Source organism: Galeopterus variegatus, unplaced genomic scaffold (assembly GCF_000696425.1).
Source record: "Galeopterus variegatus unplaced genomic scaffold, G_variegatus-3.0.2 Scaffold92, whole genome shotgun sequence".
Lineage (NCBI taxonomy): Eukaryota > Metazoa > Chordata > Mammalia > Dermoptera > Cynocephalidae > Galeopterus > Galeopterus variegatus.
The window spans coordinates 842,276-862,473 of record NW_007726203.1 but is presented as its reverse complement, the minus strand read 5'-3'; the positions used below and the strand labels follow the sequence as shown (position 1 = coordinate 862,473).

The 20,198-nt window shown below is 61.0% G+C and overlaps 2 protein-coding genes across 2 annotated transcripts in view; one reads left to right on the top strand and one right to left on the bottom strand.

The window, feature by feature from the left end:
* CASKIN1 (CASK interacting protein 1) overlaps positions 1 to 1,109 on the top strand; it is a 10,010-nt gene extending 8,901 nt beyond the window's left edge. The window contains exons 17-18 of the mRNA XM_008581782.1: positions 1 to 165; positions 416 to 1,109. Coding sequence (XP_008580004.1) covers positions 1 to 165; positions 416 to 512 — 262 coding nt within the window. The 3' untranslated portion in view covers positions 513 to 1,109. The remainder of the gene's footprint in view (positions 166 to 415) is intronic.
* A 1,328-nt stretch (positions 1,110 to 2,437) lies between these two features.
* On the bottom strand, positions 2,438 to 13,275 carry TRAF7 (TNF receptor-associated factor 7, E3 ubiquitin protein ligase). The gene is made up of 19 exons (XM_008581768.1): positions 13,170 to 13,275; positions 12,838 to 12,895; positions 10,911 to 11,002; positions 8,547 to 8,663; positions 7,900 to 7,992; positions 7,590 to 7,623; positions 6,728 to 6,911; positions 6,474 to 6,608; positions 5,768 to 5,985; positions 5,615 to 5,688; positions 5,308 to 5,356; positions 5,094 to 5,221; positions 4,795 to 4,877; positions 4,053 to 4,092; positions 3,820 to 3,936; positions 3,614 to 3,736; positions 3,317 to 3,436; positions 2,964 to 3,215; positions 2,438 to 2,811 (listed from the first exon to the last, which is right to left on the bottom strand). The coding sequence occupies exons 1-19, from the start codon at positions 13,248 to 13,250 to the stop codon at positions 2,797 to 2,799; spliced, it is 2,013 nt and encodes a 670-aa protein (XP_008579990.1). The 5' UTR covers positions 13,251 to 13,275; the 3' UTR covers positions 2,438 to 2,796.
* Positions 13,276 to 20,198: the final 6,923 nt, after the last annotated feature.

The following is a 20,198-nucleotide window of genomic DNA, read 5'->3' as shown; positions in this document are numbered from 1 at the left end:
CCCGCGCGCCGCCGCCGCCGCCGCCGCCGGGCCCTCCGCTGCGCCCGAGGGCGCCTCGCCTGGGGACAGCGCCCGGCAGAAACTGGAGGAGACGAGTGCGTGCCTAGCCGCGGCGCTGCAGGCGGTGGAGGAAAAGATCCGCCAGGAGGACGGGCAGAGCCCGAGGTAGGTGCGAGGCGGAGTCGGAAGGGGCGGGGCCTGTTGCGGTGGGAGGGGCCTATCAGGGGCGGGACTGCACTAGGCCCCACTCGCGGCGGGGGCTAGGAGGGCGGGGCCGGAGGACGGGTGTGGCCTGTGGGAGGAGCTGGTGCGAAGCGTGGTCCACACTAGGCCCCGCGCAGCATGGGATAGGCGGGCTTGGCTTGGGCGGGCGTGGCCTGAGCCGGCCCCGCCCCCCACGCGTGCCCGCCCGCAGCCCCGCGGCCGCTGAGAAGAGCACCGGCAGTATCCTGGACGACATTGGCAGTATGTTCGACGACCTAGCCGACCAGCTGGACGCCATGCTGGAGTGAGGCGGCCGCGCACGTTGGGCCCGCCCGCGCCTCCCCGCGCCTCCCGGGCTCCGGCCGGCACACTGACCTTTACCTCAGGACGGGCCCTGCGGGCGGGTGGACGGGCGCGCGGCCCAGCCCCTGCACAAGCACAACTCCTGCCCCTGTTGCTGCTGGGGCGCGAGCCTGGAGGACTGCCTGGCCGGGGCTCCGAGGGCTCCGGGTATACGCCGCTGCCCGCGGCGCCCAGCCCTGCCTGCTGCTCCCTGTGCAATAACCACTGGGCAACCCGCCCACCTACCCGCTGGGCTCTGCCCGCTGCGGGTGGAGGAGGGCAGCCATTGCCTCCCCTACCTGAGTCCAGGCTGGGCCCATCCTGGGAGGAAGAGGGAGGGTGGTGGCCACTGTAGCCCCCTCCCCAATCTGGCAGAGCACAGGCCTATGCCCAGCACAGAACTGCCCTTTGGGGAACCTCTGCCAGCTGCTCAGTGCAGCACAAAGGACAGAGGTCAAGGTCGGGGCCCCCCTGCACCCCCCCCCCGAATATAAGCTATCAAGAGTATTAATTTATTGGGAATGAGCTGAGGCAGATTTCCCCAGAGAAACAAAAAGGTATAACTTTAACAAATATAGCCCCCCTGCACCCCCCCCCGAATATAAGCTATCAAGAGTATTAATTTATTGGGAATGAGCTGAGGCAGATTTCCCCAGAGAAACAAAAAGGTATAACTTTAACAAATATATATTTAAAGAAAAAAAAATATTATTGATTCTATAGAAAACCATTTACCAACTGAAAGGACACTGGAGTCTAGCTTGAGACAAAAGCTGTTAGAGGCCCAGGCCATCTTTCTGTCTGTCCTTCCCTCCCTCCGTCCAGGAGTGGCCAGGCCTCTGGCCCACTAGCACAAACAGGCTGGGTCTGGGGAGGGGAGGGTGCTCTGCCCAGGGCCTCTGCTCTTCTCTCTTGTAACTTCTCTGCGTCCGAAGAACTCGAAGGATGTGCCTTGCTCGCTGATGGGCTATGACCTCCCCGGGGCCATGAAAGCTGTGGGGAAGGGCAACCTCCCAGGTGTGGCCGTGTCCTGGGGGTGCTGGTATGAGGGTGTGCCATGCGTGCAGCATGGTGATCGTGCGTCTGTCCACCAAGTGGCAGCAGTTTGGGCACAGAGGAGTACATGCCAGGCCTGTGTGGCCCGCCTGCGAGGCTGCGCCTGACCCTCCCTTCCCAGGGCCCCACATTGGCCCTGCACGGGCAGCTGGCCTACCCTACTCGAGTTCCCATGGACACTTCTGCTCATGGTCCGAGGCTGTCATGTGGTCGTTCTCACCCTCCTTCTCTTTTCCTCTCTCTCTCTCCCCTCCTCCAAAAAGTACTGACTGGTCTCCTCTATTGTGTTTGCTGATCCACAAGTGTTGGGCACAACTTTGACATTTCTTAAAAAAAGAATTTTTAAAAAATGCCGAAAACCAGCGACTGTGGTGCAGGGCGGTTGGAGGGGGCCAGCTGAGGTGGCCTCCTGGCGTATGAGGCCCCTTCCAGTTGTCATGCCCAGCACTTCCCTGTGAGTGGACATGCCCAGTCGTCCACATGGCCTCTCCTCAGTGGGTGGCCCAGGCTGGGAGGGGGTTGTGGGCACGGAGCTGCTGTTGGCTGTCAATAAACAGCAAAAAATGGAGCTGCCTGGCTCTTTTTTGGCAGGGGGAGTGTTGAGGAAAGCAGGAGCAAGGACTGGAAGCCAGAAGCTGAGGTGTGACGAGCCTCCTCCTGGCAGAGAGGGAAGGTCCCCGACTGGGCTGTGGGCTACAGTCCTGGGCAGGGCAGAAGGAGCTGCTCTGTGGCCCCTTCCCCACCTCCCTCACACTCACTGCTGGGGCCTGTGTGCACCAATGTCCTCAGGTTCACTCACAGCCCCCTGGCCCGAGGACCTGTCCCCACTCACAGCCACAGTCTGTGCAGCTTTTATTTCAATCAGGAAGTAATCAAATCTATATACAGTCTAAAAACAGTAGAAAAGGTGAGTAAAAAGGCCTGCAGTCCATCTTGGAGGGGGACGGAATGGAGTGTGGACTGGATGAGCATCGTACCTGGCACCCAGAGAGGGGCCTGGGCATTGTCCTGGCAGCAACGAGGACAGGGCCGAGTAGAAGGAGGCTTGCCCAGCACAGGGAATGAAGGGCACTGCCTGGCTGCCTGGGCTTGTCCACCTGTCCCCACAGGGCAGGCAGAAACCCCAAGACCATGCCGTGAGGCCAGCGTGGCTCAGGCAGGCCCAGAGAAAGCCACGGCCTGGCCTGGATTCTGTTAGCAAGTCCAAACCTGCAAAGAAAGGACTTTGTTTCAGATGCCCCATGGACATCCTTCCCCAAGACACCTGTCGTCTATACCTACCCCCTACTGCCATTTGCCTGGGGCTGCTAGCTCCTCAGCCCCCACCCCCTGCTCCATTCTGTGTAGCTGCAGGCTCTAACCTTCACAGTGCTGTCCACAGCCCCTGAAAAGAGCCGGCCCCGGGATACGGCCAACGCAGTCACACTGCCCTGGTGGCGCAGCAGGGTCTGTGTGCAGATCATGTTGTCCATACTCCAGACCCTGAGGGACCGGTCATAGGATGCACTGAAAACTTTGGTCTGGTCCGGTGTTGAGATGACCGCCAGGGCGTACACAGTGCCCACGTGGCCTGTTAGGGTCCTCACCTGCTCCTTGGACTCAATGTCCCACACCTGGGAGGGGGCGAGCACAGGCGGATCAGAGACAGACACGTAACAAAAGAGGAAGAGGTGGGCCCAGAATCAGGCCCTGCCCCGACGTGCCCGGGCCTTACGTGGATGAGGTTCTCATAGGTGCCACAAACAATGTGGTGATTCGTCACAGCGATAGAGTAGACACTGCCGCCAGACGTCTGCAGGACATGGATGCAGTCGAGGGTACGGATGTCCCAGATCTATGGGCAAGTGTGGGCCACTTGGTCCTAGGGCCTCTAGGGCATAGACACCGTGCCTCCACGCCCCACCCTAGGGTGTGTTGAAGGTGGAGGCAGGGCAGACGGAGCCCCCAAGGGCTGGCTGGGCATGCTGGCAGAGGGCAAAGCCCTGCCACCAAGGGCGTGACTCAGGCTCACCTTGATTGTCTGGTAGGAGCCACTGTACAGGTAGCTCTGGGCAGCCACCAGAGCCCGGACCCAGTGGTTGAGGCCAGTGAGCTCCTTCTTCAACTTCAGCTCAGTGCCCACGATGTCCCAGACCTGCGGTGACAGCCATGAGCATAGGCAGATCAGGCGTCTGAGCCTCATGATGCATACAAGCACCCATGCCCCCTTGCACGTACCTTGATAGCCTTCAGGGAACCACTAAAGAGCATGTTGTGGGAAGAGACCAGTGTGCACACTGGGTTGTCGTGGGCCCGGATGGTGTTCACCTTCTGTAGGTTCTGGATGTCCCAAACCTGATGGGGAAGGACTGGAAGCCTCAGGGCACTAGCCCTGCCACCCGGAGCCTGGGGCATGAGGAGCGTAGGCCTGGGCCTCCTCTCCCTGCCCACCTGTCCCCAGCCCCACTCACGATGATGGAGCAGTCTGCAGAGCCGCTGTACAGCTTGCACCTGGGGGGCAAAGCCAACGAGTCAGGGTGGGGCCGAGGTCAGTGCTGGCCATCAGGAGCCAGAAGCTTGGCTCAGTGCCAAGGCCACTGCTGCTTCCCTAAGCCCACCTTGGAAGTGGTGGCCGACCCCCTGGTGCCTGCCTAGAGAGCATCCGACAGCTGAGCTGGGAGGTGATTACCCACCACCTGTTAGCGCTGAATCAATCCAGGGCTGGCTGCTGGCAGTCAAGCTGCTACTTCTTGTGAGCAAGCATCTCTCCTCTCACACAGGCTTGCGCCCACAGGCACACAGCCCCATGACACCAGACCAGAGGGCAGGTCGAGGGAAGAGGCCATGCTGGGCGAGGTGATGGCCTAGGTGGCTGCTCCATGGTTCCTATGCCTAGAGCTGTGTTCAGGGCTGTGGCTAAAGGCCAGTGACAGCTGAGTTCCTGCCTCCACCCACTAATGGTCCCACCTCTGTCCTCTGGCCGCCTGAGGTGCTCCAGGGCCAGGCTCTGTTGGGAGGCTGGCCATGCCAGGCTCTGCGAACACATAACTTTGGAGATGGAGAGACCCCCACGCTGCTATACGAGACCAGCACTGCTCAGGATGGAGAGCAGACACATAGCTACATGGGCTCAGCTCATGGCTCATGGCCCCTGGGAGGCAGCACTGCTCTCCCACCCCTGCGGTCAGTGGTCACACATGAGTCCAGACTCACCCCTGGATGCAAAGAGCCAGCACGATGCCGTCATGGCCCTCCAGTGTCTTCTGGCACTTGTAGGTGGTACATGTGTCCCACACCTGCAGAGACCAGGGTCAGAGCAGGTCCTAGTTGGGTCAGCCCAGTGCCAAGCGGCAGCATGGCAGGAATGAGGAAGTGAGCCATCAAGGGGAGGAAACCCAGCCCTGAGGAGAAAGCCCCACCAATGGGCAGGCCAGAGGTGGCAGAACCTGGCATGTGGTGCCCATCTTGGCCCAGCCAGGCTGCAGAGCCCCTGAAGCAGGAACCCCACCTACCTTGATGGTCTTGTCAGAGGAGCCGCTAAAGAGCAGGTCACCCATGGAGTAGACACAGAGACACCAGACAGGGCCCTGGTGGCCCACAAAGGTTCCTTTGCACTTGAAGATCTGCTGAGGGTCATAGGCTGCAGAGAGATGGGGGAAGCTGGTGAGGGACCCCACAGGGGGCCTCAGGGGTGGCAGGTGGGGGAAGCAGTGGGCCCGTACTCACATCCCAGGATGCCCATGTTCAGCCGTGCATTGATGTGGGACAGCTCATCCTGCAAGGCCAAGAGCGGAGTGGGGCGTGGGCGGAGCTGCCAAGGCCTCTCCTGTAGCCTCTCCACAGCCACCCAAGGCCTGGGGCCAGGCGGGGCGGGGCAGGGGCAGCAGCAACCCTCACTGAACACAGACCCCTAATCCTGACAGGTGAGGGCAAAGGCCAGTGGGGGAGGACTCTCTGCTGGGGCCCGAACTGAGGCCCGATCCTGTGCCCGCCCTCCTACGACTCGCCCGAACCACGGCCTCTGCCTGCTCACATTCAGCATGGACGCGTCCCTCCGGAACTCCATGAGGTCCTCGCTGAGCTTGCTCTGGTTTTCATCTAGGACATCTGAGTGGCAGGAGGAAAGAGGGTGTCATGGGGACTGGGAACAGTACCACACCCCTGCCCCCTCTGGGGCAGCCCTCACCAAACTTGAGCTCGAGACTCTTCTCCAGCTGGTCGATCTTCTCTGAGAGCTTGCCCAGCATGGAGCGCAGGAAGGCGATCTCCTGGTCCTTCTGGGCCAGCGCCACATGCATCTCATGGAAGCGGTCGTCTGTCTGCTGCAGGAACTCCTTTAGGCCCTCGAAGCGGCATGTCTCCAGGTGAGTTTCGTACGTGTCTTGGTTCCCGATGAACGTGCATCTGGGGGAAAGGGACAGCTGCCCTCCTGCCCACTCTGTGGGTCTTCTTCCTCTGCCTCCCAAACTCCAGATCCAGTCACCCTCATCCACACCCTACCCTCTGCCCATCCTCCCCATCCTCCCCCATCCAGCAACCAGCAGCCATTTCATAGTGGAGCCCTCTCAAAGCCCTTCCAGGGCTCCTCTCTCTCTGAGACTAAATCCCACTCTGCTCATCAGCCTCCCTGACCCAAAGAGCATGGCTCCTCCTTTTCTTCCAGCCCCCACCTCAGCCCTGCCATTGACTCAAATCTGCCTGTGCTGAGCCAGCTGGGGAAGCACCCCGACCCACACCACCTTTCCTGACTGCCCCCAGCTCCCCCAGCCAGTCCCCTATGTGGGTCTCTCCTGGGCCACGGGACCAGGGTTATGATTAGTCAGTGGTGTGGCTCCTGGCAGGGCTGTCTCTACACCCCACACCCCGCCATGCACCCCGCCCCACCCACTCACCCATACTTGGAGTGGGGACACTTGATGTGCTCGCACTCTTTGAGGTGAGCCTCCAGGTTCATCTTGAGGAGGGGAGGGCAGCTGGGGTTGTTGGGGCAACGCACAGGCCTGTAGTCACAGCTGCCCTCGTGGTCCCTGTAGGGTGGGGGGGAGACAAGGGAGGGTGCTGAGCCTGGGGCCCCACAAGGGAGCCCCCAGAGGGGTAAAAGAACTCAGCCTCCCCTGGGTGGGCTGGGGGTCATGGGGGTACTTACTTCCGGGCACTGAGCTTGATGGTGAAGGGACACCCTCGGGGGTCCACCTCGAAGATGGTGGGCTTCCCACCCGCCACCACCCGACAGCCGTGCCTGCAATGGATGAAGAGTTCCCCAATCTGCTCGGCCACCGCGATGTTGTTCACCACGACCGTCAGCTTGGCGTTGTCCACAGGACACTTCTCTGGGGGAGGATAGCATGCTGACACCACAGCCTGCCTGGCCACCCCTTCCCTGAAGTTCTGTCCAGAGGGAGACTGAATCCTGGTGAGATGAGGGGAGCAATGGCAGGCCTAGAACATGCTCCCCACCTGGGTGGGCTTGAGCCTCTGGCAGCAGCCTGGTCCACCCATTACCTGCCCCTGAGGTGCCTGGCACAACAGCGGTACACAGCTGGGCCACCAAGAAGAACGAGCAGGTGGTGATGGAGGCCTCTCACTGACCCTGGGAAAGTCTGGTGCAGGGCCAAGAGGGTTGGGGGACAGAGTAGGGTCGGGCTGGCTGCAAAGGTGGGCAGAAGCAGATGCTGCTGCAGGACAACACCCTTAATGGTGGGGACAGCCTCTGACAGAGAGCACAGCACTGACCCCGGAAGGCCCCTGCCAAACCTGCCACAGGGAGGGCTCTGAGTCTGGAGAGACTGGGAGCTCTGGGTCTCACTGCACCGTGTGTTGAGGTACTAAGCTTTAGCTGTGCGCCCCCCAGAGGTCACTGCTGCTTGGCAACCTTACCACTGGCAGCCAACAGCACTGTCCCAATGTGCCTGGACACTGTGCGCAGGACAAGGGAGAAGCCACCGGCCTCTGCTCAGCAGCCAGGGCCACACTCAGTGCTGCGCCTGGCCTGGGAGGGAGGGACCTACCTGACTTCAAGGCGCATCTTCTGCAGAATGTGTGCTGTGGAGACAAAGGGTAGATTTGGGGGATGTCTGTAGAGTCTTCACCCCACGTCCAGGGCAAACAGCAGCCCAAGGCTTCGCCCCTGCCCTGTGCTCCCTGCAGAGGGCACCTGCTGGGCAGCCAGACCAGGCCTGTGGCCAGGGCCAAGGCTCCACCTGAAAGGGGCCAGCAGCCACCCAGCTTCTGAAGCTCTAGTGTAAGCTGTGAGGGCTGCTTCCCACAGCCTTGGGTGGGCGGGTGGAGGGCAGGGGTCCTAGGGGCAGGTGGCCTCACCCCACACGTGGTGATCACGGGGTCCTTGAACACGCTGCAGCACAGCTGGCAGCACAGCTTCACTGAGGGCTGCTCGGCAAACACCAGTGGCTCCTAGAACCCAGCAGGGTAAAGGGGGTGAGGGTGGAGCAGATGCCGACACAGGGAGGCCACCCTCAGTCACACCACCATCTGGGGCACCCAGCCCCTCCCCCGCAGGCCTGGGGCTGACCTCAGCTGAGGCATGTCTTGAGAGGGGCTTGCTGAGGCCCAGGGGGCCCTGCCAGAGGTTGAGGATGGGAAGTGGGGGGTAGAGGCATGGCCCCAGAGGCAGGGCCCCGGCAGGATGAACACATCCAGCTGCACCTCCTCACCTGCTGCTCTTCCTGGGATGAAACTAGAAAGGGCCCTGCCTGAGCCTACCTTCAATTCCTATCACTTGTCCTATCAGGCAGCCTGAGATGGGGAGTGGGGAGAATGTACCTGGGGCCCCTGGCCTGGCCCCTCTAGTCTCCAACAGGGACCAGCGAGGACTGGAGGCCCTGGCCATGCCAATCCAGCCTCTCACTGAGCTGGACTGACATGGCCCAACGGGAAGGTATCCCCACACCGCTGCAGCTCAGTGACAGCCCCTCCAAGACCCTCTGCACTGAGCCCCTCACACCTACCGGCTCCTCCTCCTCCTCAGGCAGTGAAAACGTGGAGCGCAGGGACATGCTGGACTCGGAGTGCAGAGAGCGGACGGAGATGGCCGAGTCGGAGCGGCGGGGCGTGCTGATGGGGGGCTGCGTGCAGAGAGAGGCGGCCTGTCAGGGTGCTCCCCACAGGGCCTGAGTGGTGGAGGACACGGTGCCCTAGGGGCCCCCAGGGGCCAAAGTGTGTGCGTGGGGATCCAGAGCAGTGGCCAGGTCCCCCACCCACCCGCCTGCTGCCCGGACTGGCCCCGGCCCCTGGTGTGGGCTGCCCGCTCACGTCTGCCAGCTTTCTTTGTGAGCACAGAGAGACTTCCTGCTATTCAATTCTACGAGGACACACTCGGGCTGCTTCCTGCTTCCCGCGAGGGAATGTGAGCCGCAGAAGGGGCACCTCCACCAGCCAATCCTGGGGCAGCCAAGAGCCCCGGACTGCTGGACGGAAGGGAATGGATGGCTGGCTGGGGAGAGGCTGCTGGGCTCAGTTGCCTGCCTGACCAACCTGGCAGGAGACACTAGGCTGAGACAGGGAGGCTCATGGGAGGGCAGGGACAGCCCCCCACTGAACCCTGGCTGAGATCCTGGGAGCAGCAGGAGAGAGGCAAAGGTGCCTGCCTCTGCCTGGGCCACCTGACGGGACTTGGGGTAGTCCCGGGGGAGGGGGAAGGCACTATCCCCTCCTCCCCTCTGGGCTTGGAAACATCTGTAAGAAGTTTCCAAGAGCCATCGTCCCCGTGCTCCTCTCTCCGGCGCTCTGACAGAAGCCAGCAGCCTTGTTCAGGAGCCACAAGCTTTGGGAAGCAGCAGACCACACTACAGGCCACGCCCTGTCCCAGCGCAGTGTCCTGCATGCCCACAGACATGCATCTCTCACTGGGGCAGTGCCCGCCTCCCTCCATGGTGTCCCACATGGCCTGTCTGCATGGAAGGACCACATGAGGAGGAGCAGAGGGGGCAGTCAGAGGAAGTGTCAAAACACCCCCGGGGCGGCAATGATGGAAAGCCAGAGTGAGAGCAGGCCCCACGGAGCTGACTGGGCTCCACTCTCCCTGCCCACCCGGCTGCTCCTCCCAGGGTTGATGGTGGCCAGGCCTGGGGCGGGGGGGTGCAGGAAGAGGGCCAGCCACCCCACTGTGGGGCAGGCAGGGGCTGCCTGTGGGGCCCAAGAGCAAACAGAAGAGGTGCTCACACCTCTTAAAGCCACCCCAACCCCATGGGTGCTCAGTGATTACATGAAACCACGGGCACGGTGAATCCACTTCCTTCAAGGCCAGCCGGGTGGGTCAGAGGTTGTGGAGACTGAGGCAGGCAGAAGCCCAAGGGGCAGGCACGGACATATATGACTTGTCCTCAGAGCCTAGTGCAGTGCCTGGCACACAACAAGTCTGTTGATTCAATTAATTAAAAACATCATGTTCTTCCTATTAAGAAGTAAAAAGCAGGCCAAGCAGCTGAGCACAAGAAGCCTGGGCCCTGAGAAAGGCTGGGAGGGATGGGGGGCCAGTGGGGTCCACCGCGAGGAGACCCAGCTGAGGTAAGGCAGAGGTGAGGCAGAGAGGAGGCAGCGAGTGCCCTGCTGTGCTGGCCGGACCAGTCCCTATGCCAGAGGCCTCCGTCCAGCTGGGGTTGGCCTCTGTTTCCCTGGCAGGCCTGGAGCCCAGTGATGAATGCCAGTGACCAGGCTGGCAGGGAATGGCCACCATGACCCTGGCCACAGGGCTCCGGCACCAACAGCCAGCCCCTGACTGTCCTGAACCCCTTCCTCACTCCACAAAGCCAGCAACAGGATGTTCTCTGCCCTCCCCACCCCCCCGGCACACAGCCCCGGCCTTGCAGGCCCCTGTTGCCTCTGCTGAGCCCCGGCTTGGGGCTACAGGCCTTTCCTCACCTGCTGTGGCCCGTTTCCCCTCATCGACCCCCTACCTCTACCTAGCAACCTCACTCATTCTCTAATTAGTAACACAGGAAGCTTTCAGAATATGGGTTTTATCTTGTTACCCTCCTGATTGAACCTCCTGTGGCTCCCACCTCCCTTAAGAAGCAGCCAAACGTGCCTCATCCTGATCTGCAGGTGCCACACCTTCCGGTCCAGCCACCCTCGCTGGCTGCCTTCTGCCACCCACAGTCCACCCACAGGGGCCTCCTTTTAGTCTTGTGAACTCACCCCGTGTGCTCAGTCCTCAGGGTGTCCACACATGCTGTTCCCTCTGCCGGCATGCTCTTCCCTCCCTTCTGTCTTACCAGTTCGACGTCAGCTCCACCTGGGACCTAGTCCCATGGGATGCATGACATGGGGGGAAGCTTAGGCTCACACTGGGCTCCTGCAGGGAGGGGACATACCATGCTGTCCTCTTCGTCCCGTGGGGAGTAGGCAAGAGTGCTGGAGGAGGAGGGTGTCCTGCGGTGCTGTTTGTATGTGTTGGTCCCATCAGCTGCCAAGAAAAGAAGGGCCAGACGCCATGACCGTGGGCCACGGCAGGGAGGCCTGACTGCGCCGCAGTGGGCAGTGGGCTCCCTTGCAGATGTGCCAGATGGGAGGTGGAGGCCATGCCTGGCTGGGGAGGCAGAGCCTGTGTGGGACATAGGGCCTCCCCAGAGCCCAGAGGGCACAGGGATGGAGCAAGAGAAGTGTGGGTTGCCTCCCACGGTCAAACTGGTGCCAGGAGGTGGCCACAGGGCCTAGCCCTGTACAGTCCTAGCACTGAGCCCAGAAGTTCCTGCCCTCATCACTGTCGGCCCCCCGCCCTGCCTGCCTCCAGGAGGAGTCTTCCTTCAGAGCTTCTACAAGGTTCCCATCACACCAAAGGGCTGCTGGTGCCCAGCCAAGGCACAGCCAATGCCAAACAATCACACCTACAGGCACTTGGCAGGAGCTGGGGACCTTGTCGTGTTTGAATCTCAAGGTAATACTGCCAGCTGAGTTCTCTGATACCTTTGGTTCACAGAGGAGGAAACTGAGGCACAGAGGCTGGGGTCCCCCAGCTGGTGTGTAGTAGGGGCAGGACTGCATCCAGGTGGTCTGTGTCTTCCTGCCCCCTCCCAGCACAGCCAGCATCAGGTACCATCCTCCTCCAGGGAAGGTGCTGCGATGCCCTCCCCTCTGCTGCCTACGTGTCGCCCCAGCTCAGTCTGGGCCAGTCAAGCGTCCACACAGGAGCCAGAGAAAGCCACCTCATGGGCCCTAAAGGTGACAGCCTCGGGAATGGCAGGTTTGCCCCCCTAGCCAGAGGTCCTGAAGTGGCTGTTTGGACATCACAACAATCAGCCCCAAAGGTTTGGGTTTAAGATCCAGGCTTCAACTGGATGCCCAGTAAGTGGGCCTCAGTTTCCCTGTCTGTAATGAGAGTGGCCAGGTGAGGCAACCATGGGTACCTCTTCACCCAGCTCTGACCCATCCCTGCCACCAAGGAACAGAGGACAACAGGCCCACATCACCCTGTCCTGGAGCTTTCACCTGTGTGACACAGGGCTATGTGGTTTCTAAAGGGAGCTGAGAAGTTCAGGAACAATTCTTGGGTGGTGGGATTGGGGTGATATTTATTTTCTTTTTTCCTCTGAAAAAAGCCATTTAAGAAGAAAAGAGGGCACTTTGGAGCCCCGTGGGGTCACCGGCAGCAAAGAGGCACTGGTGTGAGCAGGTGTCTTCAGCAGCCTGGTGACCCCAGGTCAGATCTACCCAGAGGAAACCACGAAAAGCAATTAAAAAGCTAATTAGCAGCCAGTGCTCTCCTACAAGGGCAGAGTGCCAAGAATGCAAACAAACAAGCTCTGCCCCAGAACACGTGCCCAAAGGAGGGTGCCGGTCCTCACACCTTTGCGCATAGGCTGGACCCTGCCTGCTGCCACCTCCTGACCCCTGAACGCACAGCGCTGCGCTGAGCCTGTCGGACCTAACTCAAGAAAGGACACCAGAAGCACCCATGACATTTTGGAGGCTGGCTAGGAGCCTGGGGCCAGGGACAAGCCAGGGGGTCACTGCAACCAGAGACAGGTGTGTGTGGGGATGTCGGGGAGGTACCAGGCAAGGTGACGGGAAGGAGGGCCAGGGCAGCACTGGGGGTGGGGGACATGTACACAGAAGCCGAGGCACAGGCGGCAGGCCAACCTACCTCCTGCCCAGCCGGGTAAGGGCCAGTGCTGAGAAAAGTTCTCCAACAACAGTGCCCAGCACCCGCTCTGCCACAATATGCCCCTCAGGCCTTGGTAGGATGGGATGGGGATGCCCAGATTGTTCCCAGCCAGGGCTGGCCTGGGCGCACAGGCTCACCTTTTGTGATGGTGGTGACGGCCGAAAAGGCGGGCCCAAAGGTCGTTTCCATTCTGGTCTGGAGGGAGAACAAAGGAGACTTGGCCTTATCCCTGGAGAGGAAGTGGACATGCACCCGTGGACATGCACCCACATGCTGAAATGCTAATGGGCCAGGCACATGTGTGTCCTGGTTACACCAATGACACACATACATCACACAGCTGTCCTGTGGGACCCTCCAGGCAGGGAGGGGAAGCTAGGAAGTCAGTGCCAAGTTACTGGAGTGCACAGGGGCCCTGGGTATGTGGGGTGTGCAAAGAGGGCAGGCCTTTCCCTCAAGTGCCCCTTACCCCGGTGGTGATGTCTGGGGAGGGAAGACTGGCGGGGCCCCCGGAGAAACGGTTGTAGCGGGCACTCTTGCCTGAGCTCATGCTCTAGAGAGGCGGCTAGGGTCCTCGGGCAGCATCCCCTGTGGGTAGGGCACAAATGAGGGGCTTTAGGGACAGCAGCCCAGTCCCCACCGGTCAGCCAGGCTGCTCCACTCGGCAGGTGCTCTGGCCAGTCACCAACAGGGCATGCTGCAGCCTCTTTCCCCAACTCAGGCAAGTCCATGGTAGGCAAAGTCCCTTCTGCCCTCTCCAGTCCTGGGCATGCACAGGACCAAGGGGCAGCTGGTCCTCAGTGTTACCATCCCTCAAGCCTTAGCCCTTCTGAAGGGCCCATCCACCTCCGCCCCAAAGGTGGAGAGACCCCCATCTGTGCTCTGTCTGCTCCTCTGGGTCCTGAGTCACAGGCAGTCACTTTCAGGCCCACCCCTCCGCAGGCCAGATGTCTCTGGGGCCCAGGCTGGGCCTCGTGGGTGTCTCTGCCAGCCCATGGGGCCAGGGTGGCGCACGCACGGCAGGACCCAGTCACATGAGGACTAGCCAAGGCAAGATGAGTGCTTCCTGCCACAGCAGATGCTGTCAGGACCTGGCCAGCCCCAGCCTGCAGGATGGCAGGTACACTAGCCACACATCAAAGAGAGAACCGTGAGGTGAAGTAACCAGAGCCCAAATCCATGCAATCCATGTCACATAGAGAAAGCCACAAGAGGCCCAACTCTTGACCCTGTACAGGTCACCCACACCCCCAACTGTGCCACCTGGGCTCATGGGCTGGGGTGGCAGGGAGAAGGCATTGGGAATCATCCCTGGCCACCAACGACCCCACCCTTCCCGGAGAGACTGCCTGGAAAGCCCAGCCCCTCAATGGGCCCTGAAAGTGCTGGCCAGGCCCAGGACGCCTGCAGAAGAAGAAAGATTAGATAGAAGACACCCAGCCAGCAGCTCACATCCAGAACAGGTCCCAGGATGGCACTGTCCACCACTAAGATGACGTTTGCCCTGTGGCAGCCCAGCCACATGTCCTTCGGGGCCCCAGCCCTCGTCACAGGCACCCCTCCTAAGCAGTCTGTATGCCGGGAGCCCCCACAGCGAGGCTGGGATGGATGGCACTGTCTCCCAGCACAGTAGAGTCAGCCTTGGGTAGAGCCCCAAAGCCCCGGCTTGAAGCCCAGCTCCCCTCAGGGAGAAAGGCCATGTGTCCCGGACTCCCACATGCACTCTCCACCACAGGAGGCCACTGTGCAGTGCCCGTGACGCCCGCCATGGCAGGCTTGCTCCCGGGGGTGGCACAGCAGCAGGCAGCCACCCAATGGCTCTGATCTCATCTCAGGGTGACATGGCTGTTTGCCAAGGCTCCGTGGGACTGAGAAGGGGCAGAAGAGCACACGCACCCCAGAGGGTCTGGAGGAATGCGCTGAGGAGGTAGGAGAGATGGTCTCTGCCCCAACCTGGCGGCAGCACAGCACCAAGGCAGCACTGCAACCCGCCTGACCCAGCCCTCTGATGATGTCTGCCCTGCGCACATGTGCCTTCAGGACGGCACTGACCACCCACCACCATGGCCACACAGCATGACCTGGAGTTCCCCAGGCCAGCCCACAGGTCTGCAGGGAGAGGCTGGCTCTTGAGCCCTTGCCACCCCTGAGTCTCCTTGTCCCTCTCTCCCTGCACTGCCCAGGCGCCACTGCCCCTTCAAATGACCCCTGCAATGCCACCCACCCTGCCATGGATCCACTCAGCCCTGAGGACACAGGCCTCAACCCCACAGCTGCCCCATGAGGGGCTGCTCTCAGCCCCTGCAGTTGGCACTGCCATGTGACACCTCACTCTGAGCACCCTATGGGTCCTAAGAGCTTAGCCAAAGCCTCCTTCCTCCTGCCCCGCACCCCCCAGTGCACACACACGGCTCCATAGCACCCACTCACCATCCCCCAGCACCAGCCTCAACAGGGAGCTGGGACAGACTCCAAACAGAGGCCACCCACCAGATACCCCAGGCCCAATTGCAACTCCAGGGCTTGGCTCTGTGTGCCCCACACCAGGGAGCAGCAGGGGCTCCTGAGAGCAGGCACTGCCAGGCACCTGCAGCCGACTCAGAGGCAGTGGCCCTGGGCCAAGGTGGAAATGGCACATCTGGAAGCCCTGCTCTGCTCCAGCATGTGTCTGCCCCTCCAGCGCCACTATTGGTCTCGCCAAGTGAGAAGGACCAGAGGACTGGCCAGGGGCCCGGCATGTCACCCTGCTTGGGTGAGGGCACCCTGGTTGGGGAGAGGCCCAGACGGCCTGAACCTGGGGGCTCCAGGACTTGTCCCATCAACACAAAAGGTGCAGCCTTTTTGGAAAACCAGAGGTTGGCTACTGCTGCTGGCCCACGTGGAGGGTGGGGGCAATCACAGGGAGGCCGCTAGAAGACACTGACCTGGATTTTACAAATCCATCTGCTCTCTCCACTGCATGCTTCAGGGCCATGAGGCCAGCTGCAAGCTCCAGTGGGTAATGCCAGGGCCCAGGCAGCCTGGACCCCAGCACTCCCCCAGGGACCGCTGCCAGCCCACCGGCCCTCAAAGTCTGGGAGAGCAAGCATCTGGCTTCTCCCTCCCTCTGAAGTGAGGTAAACAGAAAGGCATGCAGGGCAACGTGCAAATCAGCCGGAAAGTCCTGGACGGCCAATAGCGGCTAGGCTGCAGCAGCGACACACAACTGGCAGCGGGGTACAAGAGAGCCGAGAGCCAGGCTGAGCGGGGAAGGGGGACCTGCTTGGCAATTCACATGGGTTCAGTGTTCAGCCCCGGCCAGGCACCAGGGGTGCAACCCCACCTGTGTGCCCTGCCGGAAACGTGACAACCCACGGCATCTTGGAATTGAGCAAGATGCCCGAAGCCCGGGAAGCCCTGACCCCCAGGGGCCCAATTTTGCAATAACCCAGGCGGCTGGGAGGGCACCCTGCAGTCGGAAACCCAGAAGCTCAACCAGCTCAGCACCCTGCTGGCTGGGATGATGAGGAGGCAGGGCCCAGCAGTCCTGGGGGGGTGTGCCCTGGCCCCCAGAGTGGGAGCACCTCCTCCCCAACCCACAGGCCACTGAGGCTCTCAGGCGGGCAGGAAGCTGCCCACCAGAGCAGGAATTTTCAGTGGTCCTCTGCACCCCCAGAAGCCTGAAGCCTGGCCTCTCCTGCCTGCAGGCTCCCAGTGCTGGTGGGGAAGCAGCCTTCCACGGGGGTGGTACCCTCCTCCCAAACCCAGAAAAGCATGGGGGCAGGCTGGGAGCTGAGAAAGGGCTTTCCCCTTTCCCTATCTGTTCCCTTGCCCCTCCCTTCTAAGGCCCTACCAGGATGATTCCAAGGACCCCCTGCTTGTCTGTGGAGCCCAGGGTAGGTACCACCAGGACCAGGGAATTCTCTTTCAAAGAGAAAAGGTCCTGAAAGAAACAGGGCTGCCCACCTTAGGTAAGGCCAGTTGGCAAGTGTGACTGACCCAGGGTGCTCAGGTCCGGCGGGGTGGGGCAAGCAGGTGCAAACAGGGCAGGGTGGTCTCTCTGCTAGTCTCCGCCCCACCATCCCCTCCACCCTGGGCCAATGCAGGGGCACCTCACATAAGTCTGGGGCCAAGGCTCAGGGGTCTTTGTCCATATCCAAGGGACTCCTGGGGCCCTGGGGGGCACTCACTACCCAAAAAAGAACAGGAGGTTTTCTTCCCCTGCCCATGGAAAGTCCCATGCCACCCCTTCACTAAGCAGCCTGAACAGGAGGGTGAGGCCGGCTCCCTTGGGAACCCCTCCCCAGGCCACCCCCAGGAGGGAGCCCAAGGCCCAGCTTGGCTTGGAGTCCTACAACAGGACATCTGCTGGGACATCACCTTCAGAGGATGTGGGACACAGGTCCCCACCCCTTTTCCCTTGGCACACACCCAGAAGGGACCTGGGGCAGGTATGGCTGGGGTCCCCGTCCATTTGGACCCTGTGGCTGGCAGCAGTGGAGTGGGTAGCCCAGGCGGGCCATGCTGGAGTCGGGGAAAGGGGGTCTCCAGATGCAGCTCCCTGCTAGGGCCAAACCCAGCCCCAAAGCAGCTCCTCCAGCAATGACAGGCGGGGTACAGGGGGAGGGGGTCACCTGAACAACATGTGCTGAGCCAGCAAGGGGGTGGGTCCGCCTTGGGAGCCCCATCAGGCCTGTGATGGCCCTGGCTGGAGCCTGGGATGGCTCCAGAGCTGCCAAGGAGCTGTGGGTGGCCAGCTGGCTGGACTGTGGCCAGAGCTCCAATCGCAGCCTCTGGAATAACAGAGCTGGACACCACCCAGCCCCTGGGTCAGCCCCTGCCTCGGACCCCCGGCCCAAGCCCAGGCCAGGCTGCCAAATCCTATAGAAATAAGTCTGGTTGCCATAGCAAAGCCACACGCACTTCCCCACCTGTTCCCTGACATCCCCTTAGCATGACTTTTCCATCCCAAACAGGCAGGTGTGACGTCAGGGGGCCCCTGGAGTGTCCCTGGACTCTGCCTGCCTCAGCCCTGAGGATCCCCTGGTCCAAGACCTGCTCATCCTCCCTTCCCTTCCAGCACCCCAGCTGGGCCTCTGCCCTTACCTTACCTGCCCCTGCTCTCTACACCCACAGCTCCAACTCTGTGGAGGCCTTTTAACCCGTCCCCAGGGCTCTGCCTCCTTCTCATACCCTCAACCCAGCCTCCTAGCCTTTCCTGCCCAGGCCAAGCCGCTCCAGTGTCCATGGCTCCCTCTGCTGCAGGGCGGGGGGTCCCTCCAGCCTGGCCAGTGGGCTGTAACCCTCCTTCATAGCAAGAATGCCCTCTGCTGCCTCACCTGCCCCTTGGGGGCCAGCGTCATCTCTCTGTCCTTTCTCCCCATATCCCATGACTATCTATGGTGTGGGGACCTGGCCCAGTCTGGGGTTAAGTCTGGAGGGGCCAGATCTAAAGTGGGGAGAGCACTCTGGGACCTCGGAAGAAATGGCATTTGTCCTCCTGTCTCAGCACCCAGCTACAGGAGGCAGAACGGGGAAGCTTGTTCCTGGCTGCTTCTAACAGATGGAGCAGGCTTCAAACTCGTGGAAACAGGCTGTGGGCCTTCTTCACCCAAGAGCCAAGTGCTGGCCATGCTCCGGGCCCAGCCTACACTTACAGGCCCTGTTGGGCAATTTTCTCATCGCTTCCTGAGTGGCTTTTGCCTCCCTGGCTTCCTCCTCTTGCCACCCTGCAAAAGCATACGCAGATGCCCCAGGCCAGATCTGGGTCTGAAGGCAGCAGGATTGCAGAGGGCAGAAATCTGCAATGGCCCACTCCATCGCCCACACCACACCACTCCAGCCCATAGGGCACCACCGCCTCTTCTGGCACCCACCACATCCCATACCCTGCAGGCCTGGGTTTCTGCACAGCTGACCCTTCCACCTGGGTGCCCTCCCCTAGCTGCTCCTGGGATTGGTCCAGCCCCACCCAAGGCTTCCAGACAGTCCCCAATGCCCATCATTTTCCTTCGTCTGCCCCACCTGGTCACACACTCCTCAGGGAGCAGCCACATCTATTCTGCCCCAGGACCGGCATGCTGGGGAACTGGAGGCAACTGTCAAAGGCCAAGGGATTGATGGTTCCCTGTGCAAGGGTCCCTGCTGCATGAGCCAGCCAGAGGGTGGGGACTCAGGTTCAGAGCAAGACACATCCAGCCGACAACTCTCAAGGTGGCCACGTGCTGGCACACTTCATACACGTCTCACTGACCCCTCTCGGTGTCCATCCCAGAGATGGTATGGCCTAGTGGTCAAGGTCACAGGCACAGGATTCAGACAGACCTGGGTTCAAATCCCACCTCTGTCACTTAACAACTGTGTGACTCTGGGTGAGTTGCGTGCCCTCCCGGGCCTCAGATTTCTCACAATAAAACGGAGTAGAGACAGACTCACATCTGGAAGGACGTGTGAGGATGGCACGCAAGTCAAGAGCAAAGGCCCTACTAACAGAAGTTCCTCTTTGAGAGCTGAAGATGGAGGCTGAGAAAGGCTGAGAGACTGGCCCAGGGACACACCACCAGCGAGAGGTGACGCCGAGGTTGACCAAAGCCCTGTTCCTTCGGCTTCCTCCACTGCTGCCAGCAAACCTCAGAGCCCCACCGTGCACCTGAGCCATCCCCGTGCCAAGACAAGCTAAGCCAAGGAATAGCCGCATCAGAGTCCGGGCTGCCAGTGCCTCCCCGCCAGCTCCAGACTCTTCACCTGCTTCCTCTCCCTATTTCCCAAACTGTTCATTCCTCCGTCCAACCAGCTGGCTGAGGTTCACACCCCCTGGGTGCCAGCCCCATTCTGGAGAGTAGGGACATGCTGGTGGCTAAACATGGGTCTGACCCTGGAGGAGCCATGAGCCTGGAGGGGAAGGCAGACAGACAGGGTCAGGAGCCCCACTAATCTCTATTTGATGTGCCAAAAAGCACTTTTCCATAGGTTGCTGTCCTCACCTAAGTCAACAGTAAAGACACTGATCTTTTCCATTCACTACCAGAAAGATCGTGACCCACGGTCACAATGGAAGTTACTTCACAGGAGCTTCTCAGGTTCCCACGAAAGATCGTGACTCACGGTCACAATGGAAGTTACTTCACAGGAGCTTCTCAGGTTCCTACTCCGGGCCCCTCCTTCCTGGCCAGTCACCTCCTCAGCCAGGCTGCCCAAACCCTTGCTCCCTCTCAGAGGAAAGTTGTTATAGGACGCAGGAACCTCGGGACAGAGGGACTCAGCTTTCCATGGAGAAACGTGAATGCCCAGAGCAGTGAAAGTAGGAATTTATGACAGAGAGGCAGTGCCTGCCAGAGAAGGGAAAGAGAGAAGCCCAAAGAGAAAGAATGAGGAAGAGGAAGACCACATGATGGGAAAAGGCAAGAGGGTGAGCAGGCAGCAGGAGAGGGGGCCTGTGGGGGGGGGGGGCCGAGGGGTGGTGAGAAGGGTGGGCAGACAGGCTAGGCAGCTCAGAGCTCTTAAGCAAGCAAGGCAGCAG

Bases quoted from the DNA above. Each gene is read 5' to 3' on its own strand.
- TRAF7 (XM_008581768.1), bottom strand. From the start codon at position 13,250: ATGAGCTCAGGCAAGAGTGCCCGCTACAACCGTTTCTCCGGGGGCCCC. The intron at 5,689-5,767 runs GTGAGGGCTGCC...CCTGCCACTCAG, and splicing joins GAGTCTCGAGCTCAAGTTTG to ATGTCCTAGATGAAAACCAG. The intron at 3,737-3,819 runs GTACGTGCAAGG...CTGTCACCGCAG, and splicing joins GTTCCCTGAAGGCTATCAAG to GTCTGGGACATCGTGGGCAC.